The sequence below is a fragment of the Limulus polyphemus genome, unplaced genomic scaffold (genome assembly GCF_000517525.1).
Source record: "Limulus polyphemus unplaced genomic scaffold, Limulus_polyphemus-2.1.2 Scaffold930, whole genome shotgun sequence".
In the NCBI taxonomy this organism is placed as follows: domain Eukaryota; kingdom Metazoa; phylum Arthropoda; class Merostomata; order Xiphosura; family Limulidae; genus Limulus; species Limulus polyphemus.
In genome coordinates this window covers 277,064-288,385 of record NW_013666540.1, presented here as the reverse complement: position 1 = coordinate 288,385, position 11,322 = coordinate 277,064, and the positions used below count along the sequence as shown (strand labels likewise).

General features: G+C 33.0%; 1 protein-coding gene across 3 annotated transcripts in view; it reads right to left on the bottom strand.

Moving 5' to 3' along the window:
* The window catches only part of LOC106461305 (cyclin-dependent kinase 12-like), a 90,933-nt gene that overhangs the window by 54,719 nt on the left and 24,892 nt on the right, over window positions 1–11,322 (bottom strand). For all 3 annotated transcript variants that reach the window (XM_013921123.2, XM_022388175.1, XM_022388174.1), the window contains exons 7-10: window positions 9,286–9,480; window positions 7,753–7,884; window positions 5,257–6,128; window positions 2,937–3,121 (exon numbers count right to left, since the gene is read on the bottom strand). In XM_013921123.2, the coding sequence (XP_013776577.1) occupies window positions 2,937–3,121; window positions 5,257–6,128; window positions 7,753–7,884; window positions 9,286–9,480 (1,384 nt within the window). The remainder of the gene's footprint in view (window positions 1–2,936; window positions 3,122–5,256; window positions 6,129–7,752; window positions 7,885–9,285; window positions 9,481–11,322) is intronic.

The following is an 11,322-nucleotide window of genomic DNA, read 5'->3' as shown; positions in this document are numbered from 1 at the left end:
GTAAAACGTGGTGGAGAGTTTGGAGGAATGGCAATACTGGAGACAGTGCAGTGGGTGATCACAAAAACCTTATTTTGAAAAGCAAACCACTCCTGATGTATTCAATCTAAGGACAGAAAGGATGGGTAGCTATCCCCTTCTGCTTTACCCATTTAAGTTCAAGGGTTAGTACAGTTCGGAACAGGCATATTTTATGAAGCAAAGATATCACGAGTGAAAAATCTATGAGCAATCTTGTGGAACACCCCATCACAACAGTGTGTGTTATATGCCATGGGAATATATTTTATGATAGCAGAATGTCAATCAGTGTGGATTTGTGATGCATTAAGTATACCAGGACAGGCAACACTCACCACAGAACGGGATCCTAACAGTAAAAAAGGAACATGTCCCTGAAAGAAAGTGAAATGTATATAACAAAGATAACTTACCTAGCCACAGTTTTACTGAAGGTTGAAGGATGGTGACAAGTGGAAGATGGTATCCCAAGGAAAAAAACAGCCACCCAATGCAAATAGTTGCAGATGAACTTATGAGTGGTAGTCCCCACACCCATCTGAAGGATTTCCTCCAATTGATAATGGAGATACCAGGGAAAAGGTAAGGTGCCTGATTTGAAATGACGACACCTAGAACAAACTTCTGGAAGAAGAAGACAAGGAGGAAAACGCCAATCGAATCAAAAGCTGAACCCAATTGATAAGTGTTGAAGGAGAAAGGTCACAAACAGGGTAATGTTGCCAGAGGATGAAAAGGTAGGAATGAGAATCATGGAAAGAAGCCATGCACAAAATGTAACAATGAAGACTATGTATGGGACATAGAAGCCTATCCGGATTAAATGAAGGTGGGAAATGGAAGGAAGCAAAATTGGCAAGAAGTAAGAATTACCTTCACAAGCTGTCGAAGTCTTGGGAAGGAGAGATTGATCAGGATAAAGGAGAAGATATGTGGAACATTACAGAGTGTGGGAGACATCGATGGCAAATATATCAGACTGATGATGCCCATAGACTAATAGGAGTAAGAAGTAGGTTGTAAGGGACAAGTGAAACAAAGAAGAGGAGGACAAAGATTTAAACGGAGATAAAGTAAGGCAGTGAAGAACCACATTGACATCCCAATCTGGAAGGATCACTCATCGAGGAGGTCTATGAATCCAGAAAGAACGTAACAACATGGAGAGGATAGGGGGCAGTAAACACAAGACAGTACAGGTAAAACTGGAAGGGAGGAAGAAGTGGTACACCCAACAATGTGTGGACCTTGTTCAACCACCAACAAGTCATCTACGAAGGAAGGGGGAAGAGAAATGGGAGAATCCAAGGAATCCCAATGAGATTCCATTGGCCATGTAGAGTCCACTGAAGAGACAGCATATGTGCCCAACCCAAAGGGATAAGAGTTTCCATAAAAGCCCACATCCCCCAAAGTGACAGAACCACACAAGCAGTAAGAGAGGGAACAAGCAAGGGTGTGGAGAACTGAAAGCTCCATCAAATGGAGTCAAAGAGGAAAAGGTTGGACCTGACCGAGATGGAAGTTTAAAAAAAAACAAGTTGACAAGATACTGGGTAGGGGACAGGAAGACTCCATTTTAGAATGAGCTAACAGAAGCCAGTCAGTCATCCATGTAGTGGCATAAGTGCAACCCCCGAGCATGTATAAGTTGGGCAAAAGCTTTGACCACCTGACAAAAGACATACAGAGCTGAAGCAAGCCCCAAGGGCAAGGCGCAAAACTGGTATACAACCCCATGATTGCTAAAATGAAGATAATGTCTGCATTGATGAGAAATAGGAATGTTTAGATAGGCTTTCGAGATATCTACCTTGGTCATCCACAATCCCGAAGAGAAAGCTCACCATAGTGGGAGAAAAGACTCCATTGTGAAATGGAGAAGATCCAGAAATTGATTGAGGCATGACAGATCGATCACAGGACGCAAGTCCTCGGTTTTCTTGGGACCACAATCAGCCTGGAGTAAAAGCCTGGGGAAGGAATGTTGACATGCTCAACAGCTCTCTGTGATAGAAGAGTGTGGACTGCCTCAGACAGATGTTGACTGGTAACAGGATCCCAAGGTAACAGAAAGGATATGGTTATAGGAGTCAACAGAGTTGGGGAAAGGAATTGGAAGACAAGTCCTTCTGACAAGACCTGAATAACCCAATGATCAGTCAAATGAGCCCCCACCTGAATGGAACCTACAGGACAGTCACCAGTACTGCTGGAGGGTTGTTGCATGATGATCTGCATGTGAGAAGCAGGGGAACCACAATAATCATGAATAAGTGGGAGTGCAAAGCTTGTGGCATGCAAAACAAGTTTACATATAGAGGGCAGCTCTGAACGAGAATAGCTAGATATGTGAGCGGAGCTAATGTACCAAATCAGAACCATATTTCTAAATTATAGTCCTCTTTATATAGTTTACAAATTTACTGTCAGCAAGGTTATATTGGCTCTATGAAAAGGAAACTAACAACACATATAAAAGAATACTTGAATTTCTGATCACCCACAAAATCTAACATAGTTGAACACACACTAGGAAATTGTGATGTAGTCATCACATCCAATTTCTTTAAGATCTTAGCTAGGGCCAATGATGAAAGAAACCTTTATAGATCTGTGATCAATGTCAAGTTAGCAGGCAGTGTAATTTTAAGATCATAAAAACATTGTTTAGTTGATGCATGTTGAACACAGAAGTGGTAAATTTAATAGAGAACCGATATCTTTTCTGGCAAGCCTATGTATATTTCTTCCCAGTACTAATGGCAGAACACTACGACATGAAATATATGAACCTTTCAATGAATTTCTGAAGAAAAATACTAGAATGAAAGTATCTTCCAGGTATAATAATTTAGTTATAAACAATACAACCTTGTATATTTAGTACAGTGTTAAGCAAAATCAAAAGTTACCTGAAGACTGGATAGGGCAGCTAGCTGATCACTATTAATACCACTGGCACCTTGTTTCTGAATTTTAGTTACAAGAAGATTCAACATATCTTGTAGTTTACTTGCTTCACTCAATGTTGTACCACAACCTTGTCCTAACAATCCCTTCTCGGTGTTAGGACTTGTTTTAGTAGATGTTCTCTCAGCTGTGGCAGGAAAAGCATTGTTCAAGTTTATTTTATGAAAAATACTTGCAATTACTTATCTAAAATTTAATGGAAATGAAATGTGAAACTACAGAAATTGTTCATTTTAGGAATTCTAAACTTGATTTTCTGAAGTATGAAATACATACACACATATACACTGTATACAAAAAATATTCATAAACAAGATGTATCATTAACTTTCAACTTACTGCCCAGTCTGTAGAGAAACATGTTTTTCTGAAAGTTTATTTATATATATATATATATATATATACATATTAACAAAAAATATGGTAATAATTATTTTTATCATTGTCAGAGAACAAGGAATACAATCCAATGACATGTTATTTAATTAGGAAGAAATGACACATCAGGGCTTGTCCAATGAGTTTTTTGTGAAGTACTATAGAAACACCATAAATGATTCAGAAATAATTCTTTTTGACACTTAAAAGGACATAATAATAAAATAAAACAATATTGTGTGTAGTAAGTAGTGAAAAAACCATAAATAGAACAAACTATTAGAAAGACTTGAAATTAATGAAACTAATTAACATATTTGTGCATCCTCTTCAGTCTGAAATAGTCATCAGAACACAGAGTAAACACTGAAAAGAGATGAAACATTATAAACTAACATGCCTAAGAGTTGATAAAAATCACAGTTTTTTAATCCACATTCCTCTTAATTTATCCCTTTTAAATTCAAACTTAGAAGTGTGTAAAAATAGCATTTCAGATCTATCACCATTTAAAGCAGTTTATGATGTATTATACTGCATGCAGTGTTTCAGGAAATTTTTTCTCTCATCTTCCAGCTAAACTGACGAGTTCTGGTTACTGGACAAAAGGCTTCTTAGAGAATGATTTGTGAGAGGCATAAAGACAGCTCTGAAATGCTATTTTTATATATTCCTCTTATTTCGAATCTGAATTGGACAAATCAAGAAGAATTTCGGAAAATAAGCATTGCAATTCACGTGATAGATTTTAGTCCAACTGATTTTCAATGCTTCCCCAGCTTTTGACATTTCAGGCCTTCTGGTGAGAAAAACCACGCGTGCAATGATTCACATGCACAAATGAATTTACAAATGCAAATCATATTGGTGCTTAAAGTGATTTGTCATGGCACGGAAATAGCGAGAAAACATTTACTCTTTAATGTTATGAATATTTACAATACACTAACAGTTACTGATTTCATCAAAACTATAAAAAAAACAAAAATAACACTACTATGTTCAAAAGGTTCATTTTAATTTTGATTCTCTTCTTCACTTTCTGTAAGATCCTCATCAGAACCATCATACAAGTTCTCCTTCCTCCTCTCACGATTTTGTATCCAATAATCTCCAATTCCTGTAACCTCGAAATATTATCAATTCAATTTTATTAACTTGGGATGTCATCTCTGCTTGATTCATGAATGATCACAATGAATTAAAGATCTATTACTATGATGCTCAATGCATTATTGTAGATAACCTATTTCCACTTTCCACACGAGTATTTAAAATGTAATGTGACATGTGGTTGAATATGGCCTTTCAAATAGCCCATGTAATTGTAACCAAGAGTTGTGACCTCATGTGTCAAATGAAAAGGACTTCATTTAAACCGTAATTTTAAATGTAGTATTAGGACCTAGTAATAAAATATAAAAAATAATCATAAATAATTACTAATTAGATTTAGGTGTTCATACAAAAAAAAAACAGTCTTCTACTAATGACAACAACTACATGTAAACACAAGCTGTGCTACTATACTGGGAAGGGGAAGGAAAAACATTAAGAAAGGTATAGTACTTTATAAAGTCAGTTGACTGAAGTCTGAATTTGCACCTATTACAAATATTAATAAACCTGTATTATATTAGTAGGTTACAAACAAGACACAATATAAGTTGACAAAACAAAAAGTTAATATAACTTGTAGCTACAGCCGTGATTCCCAGACCTGGGATTGTGACAGGGTTCTGGTGGTGTCACGAGTTTGGTGGGAAAAAAAATACTGTTTTGGGTAACACTTGTAAAGCAAAAGATTACTAAAATATGCAAAAAATAAATAACAGGGTTTATGATAAGTATTATTTATAACACATAAGGATGCACAATACTTACTTTTCATTTCATTTCCAAGCCCAAGATGTCTATCTTCTGAAATAGGCCATAATGACTGAATAAGATCCTCTGACATAAAGGAACTTCTAGATATACTACTAGCTACCTTATTAAATTGTGGTGAGCTGAGCTTAACACTTTCAAGGGTCTCTTTTGCTCCTCCTATGTTTAGATCAGTTTCAGTAAGTTGCCTAAGTTCAAGTCTAGAATTTAAACTCTGATTATATTCTCCTACATGAGCCCTTGCACTAGTTTTATTAAAATTAGGAACTGCTTCTAGGCCATGAGGAATGCTCACTAATGTTTCTTGGTTAGACAGAAATGACTGGGTACTTAGAGTATCTCCATCACTAAAATTTGAGGATTTTTCTTTAGTGTCTTCATGAACTTTAGTGCTAAAAACTGGAGACTCACGCTGAGGAGTATGTCTGAAAAATGAGAAAACACTACCACTACTTCCTGGGATTAAACTTTTTTCAGCTGCAAAACTTGTTCCTAGGTTCATTGAGCTTCCAAAAACTGCTTGACCATCAGGTTGTGCAGCAACAGTTTTTAACAAATTAGTATCCACATTCTGCAATGCAACATCAACACCACTTGAATACTGCTGTGACATCTCAGAAGACACAGATACAGTGCTGCTCTGAGCTGGAGGTACAGCAGTGCTCCCAGACAAACTCTGTGAATCTGGCAACACGGCATTCCTGCTTCCACTGGCACCACCAGAACCACCAGATCCACAAGATAGTTGCTGTTGACTAAGAATAACCCCAAGGTTTTGGCTTGTTGAAATTGTTGTGTCCTGTTCCAGACGAAGTTGACGTCTGCGTCTCTTAGACCACATTTCATGACAATCTTGCCAGTGTGGCAAACTGTTGAAAAAAATTATTTATTAATAACAACTATAATACAATTCATTCTTTGAGTGAAATGCACTCTAAAATGTGTAAAATACAACTGACTTTATCTTTTCTCTATCATTCCTATAAATCAAACTACAAGAACTACATCTCAAGTTTTGCTTTCACACTATTTTCAGGTGTTCTGATTTTATCAAGTAGCCAAGAGGGAAAACTAGAAATACAAACATTTTTGATTATTCATTGCCTAATAGTTTCTTAATTTTTTAAAGTGTATTTAGTTTTCATAGAATTATATATATATATATACATTAACACACACATCATATTACTAATAATGAATCACTTTCTCATAAATGCTCTTGTTTATAGCCCCCAAAATAAACTAATACAGGGGATTCATTATAAAACAACACATAATACTGAAGAAAGTTCAAAATGAAACAAGTTATTCAGTCATGCAAGAACTTCTCCATTTCTTTCATAAACCATATTAGATAAGTAAAAAAAGTTATTTATAAATATGATATTCTGGAAAGGGCTCAACTTCACAGCAACTGTAACTTTACTCACTGAAAAAAAAAGTTACTGCTTTAACACTAACAATATAAAGGAACATTATGCACTTAGTGTCTTGTGCCAATGTAGTTATATTAAAAATTAATGTAACTACATAATGCTATAAAACAATATTTTTTTAGCACTTCAAACAAACAGAAACACCAATTTTCTCTTCACAACTAATGCAAAAAAAGTAATAACATATATCAAGAATTTAATTTTTACTACCAACTTCATACTATTATAAAAGTCCTCAATGTTTAAAATCTGCACTGACTTGTAGTGTTTTTTGTAAATATAATTTAATCCATATCTGCAAGGGAAGGATTTTAGGATATTTGGGACATATATTTAGAATCCAAAAAGCAAAAAGAAACAGAATAAGGAAAACTTTCATTTATTAACTGATTTTTAACCCCTGAATTACTACTGGCTTTTTAACATATTCTTCTGAACTATTTATGACTTTATTAATTACAGGGTCTCAAATAATATATGAGTCACAAAAATTGCAAAGAAAGATACTGTCAACATTGCAATTAACCATGCTAATTACTTGTGTGGTCTCTTATGTATTGTACTTAGAAAATGAATAATTTCACCCAACTTCTTTGGTCAATTCTTTGCACTGGTTGTTATAACAGAAAAAATACAAAATTACTCAGTAGTGAATAATTTCAAAATAAGTCAGTAACTTGATGGTTAATAGGTTTGTTTTTTGTTATAGAGGGGAAGGGATCCTCAGTTGTATTACAACAGCCACTTCTTATTACCAAAAATAATTTTAGCTGTTGTCTTCTCAAGAAAAAAATAATTAATAATATGCTTTAGAATTGAAAGAATAAAGTCAAATACTATCAACTTAGAAGTTTTAAAAAATATGGCAAAGTATCACTTTCACAAAAATTCAAATATAGCAGAATATTCTACTAGTGGAAAATTTGATACTTTTTAAATCATAATTCCTATGAAATGATTCCACTTGGTAACAAATACTAAACATTCATTAACCAAACAAGTAGTTTATATTAAAACCCAACTTTTATACATCACATGTAAGAACAGTTAAACTTACTTTGGGGGAGGCATCAACTCAGGGCGAATATCTTTAAGCCATGAACATTTCAAGGCATTTTCTGCTGTAACTCTCTTCTCTGGATCTAACTCTAGCATTTGGTCAAACAGGTCTAGTGCAGGAGTTGGAATGCTGAAAAAAAGCAAGATAATGTTATAAGCATTAAAATTTTTCATTGTGGCTGTTATTCATTTAAAATTATATAATCACTACAAATTCAATTTTAACAACTCAGAGAATTAGAATAAATGTTGCTGTACAACTTTAGAATAATTAATACTTTTAAACATTTAAATCTGTCTTGCATGGTACAGTAACACATGGTCAATTTAGAAATCATACTTAATACACATTAAGAAAATAAATTGTGCCAACTGCTAGTTCATACTGTTCTGCTTGACATGACTGTTTGTTTGTAGTTAAGCACAAAGCTTCACAAAGGGCTATCTGTGCTGTGCCCACCAGGAGTATCAAACTTGGATTTTAGCATTATAAGTCCAGCAGACTTACTGCTGTGCCACTGGAGTTTGACATAAATTTCTTTTAATACTATCAAAACAAATAACTGCAGTAAAAACATACTGAAAAGTCAGTCATGGCACCATAAAAATCCTAACTGCAAATTAATATCTTAATTTCACAAAAAACATGTCTCAAATATTGCTAAAGCCTTCAGGTTTCAAGATGAATTATTAAAGCAAATCATTTTCAGTACTGTTGAAATAGCTATTTCTATTCTTAGATAACCAGCAGCTTTAAATTATAATATTTAAACATTTAAAAAAAAGAAACATGGGAAGCTAGCAAAAAATAATCGATCAAAACAATAACAACAATTATATGCCTAAAAAAGATGGAAGTAATCCATAGTTAAGAACTAAATTTAAAATGAAAAGCAAGAAAATAAAAAGACAAACCATATTTACCAAACCTCAACACCTGTCTGAAACATACAGCAATACAAGTTAGTCAGTAAACTATAAAAATGAATAATACTGTAAGATACGAGGACCACAAACTTTTAGTTAATATCAATAGGAAAAGTATTTCACCTATGTTACTTTATGATGAAATTTTAAATGTGATAACATCACTCTATTGTGTTATGGTGAAATGTAATACCAACTGCTCTTAGTATGCACTTAAGAAAAATTAAATTCTTTAATTACAAGTGTTTCAACCACGATATAAAGCCACAAAATAGTGGAAATGTACCTATCAGTGTTTAGTGGCAACATGCAAATTATTGGGCAGGACTGTTTGTTTGATTGTTGTTTACCATAAAGCTACACAATTGGCTATCCTTGCTGTACCCACTGCAGGTATCAAAACCAAATGTTTAACATTACAAGTCCTCAGACTTAACTTAGCCACTGGCAAACTATTTGGCAAGAATGGATTAGTGATGAACGATTAATAATAATTATTTTTATTGTTCACATTTCAAAATACTTCAAGTTTTTTTTTATGAGAGCAAAAATAATTCCTAGAAATGTATTAATCATATCTCGAATCATTTTTTGTTTTACTCACAAAGTAAATTCTTCTCTTATTCTTCTTCTATGTTGCTTCTTAGGTTTAAAGGTATGAAAATGTGGAAGGTGAATAACTTTAGGCCAGTTAGCTGGACAAGGAGTTCCACACACACGGCTGATTACCTCGAGCTGGACCATTTCTTGATTAGCTTGAAAAATTGGTTTTCTGGTAAAAAATTCTCCTAGAATACACCTGTAAAAATATATAATAAAGTATTCTTACATCAAGTTGACAGCAACTCAGACCACTTAATAAAATATTACATTACAAGACATAAAATAAAACAGAAAACAATTACAAGTTCCTTTATATAAATATTCCTGATCATCTTAGAGTGAAAAGAAATTTGTAATAAAAAAGGAGGCTAAAAAGTTTTGTAACTTTGAATTTGCTTTACGAGAAAGATTTACAAAAGTGAAAAATGCTAAATGAAACAGTCAGCACATGGCTATATGAAGTTACTGGCATAACTTAGCTATATTAAAAGAATAAAAACTTTTGAAAAATGGGGTAAATATAAACATTTTTATGATAGTATGTTGGAATTTTTTTTATTTCTTAAACCAAACAACAGTGAAGTTCTAAGAATAATCAATATTCCAGCAAATAACAGAGAACTAAATTATGGGCAATAGTTAATTCCTATATCATAAAACAACAAGTAGGTGACTTACAAGTGTGAAACTCAAACAAGCACTAATTAAGCTGGTCAGTAATGAAATAAAAAATGAGAAATTTTTTAAAAAATAATTCAAAGTATCAGGCAAATACACACATGAGTAAATACATGAAAATGAGAAAAGAGAATGACAAATTCAGTTCTTAACTGCCGATTTTCAGAGGTGAAATGATGAAAAGAAAACTATTAGTACAAAAACCTAAAACAAGATCACTTTAATACCAAAATGAACATTGCAGAAGTGAAAAGCAGTGAACTATAAATAATAATTCCACTTCCACATTCCAGTCTCCATTATGTGATGGTTACAAGAAATTCCTCTCATGAGAATCGAGCTTCTATATTTTAAGTTATACAAAATTAATTGTATTTTGAATGTAAATGTGTTAAATATTTTCCTATTTATATTTAAAACATTATTAATAACTGTTAACAAATGTTGATAGTGGAAAAGTTAGTTGAAACTTTATGCATTCAATTAAAATATATCAAATGTTCACAAACATTTTTGCATTGTGTCTTGCCATAAAGAATAAAAAGTTGGTGTGTACTAGGCCAGAGCCAATCAGTCCTATGCCAACAGTTCATAAAATTCATTTTGGAAATTAGTAAATATTAGAGAAACAAAAAAATTAAGATCATTAAAAAAGAAAACAAACATGAACCAAATCTTGATATGTTCTTTACTTCTCCAATTCTTGAGGGGGGAGGTGGATCCATGAGCTTATCATATAATAACAAGGATCATATTAAAACAAGTTATGTTGTATCGAGGCAGAAGTGTTTGAAATGTTTCCAAGGGAAACATTAATTAACCCAGTTTTCTGCCTTTGTCAAATTTTAAATGGGCAATTAGTAATATTTTTTAGAAAGTATTATTGAGTAAAGAACATAGCAGTTTAAAAGACAAATACAGCAGCAACTAAATGTGTTTGGTTAATAGGAAATTAAATAAATGGTTTAGTTTTTGATGTAAGACACACTATTCAGGAACGTGCCTAACAGTGTAAAGATGTCTGAATATGACCAGATACCAAATGCCATCCAAATTATTTAACCTGAGATAAATGAGCAAAGAAAATAATTCAATATATTCTAAAAAAATTGTAAACATAATTTTGAAACATTTCATTTACTGATACTTTTATACACTGAAGCTTAAACAAATGTTCTGAAAGGAAATATCATGGCAAGATATAACAGTTTGTGTATATACATATATATATATATATATATATATATATATATATATACACACTATTGTTATAATTAATTACGTTCGTACGGTCTTAAGTAAACTTATTACTTACTACTAGTTAGTAAGTAGTAGGTATAGTAATACGAGGAAGTAACGT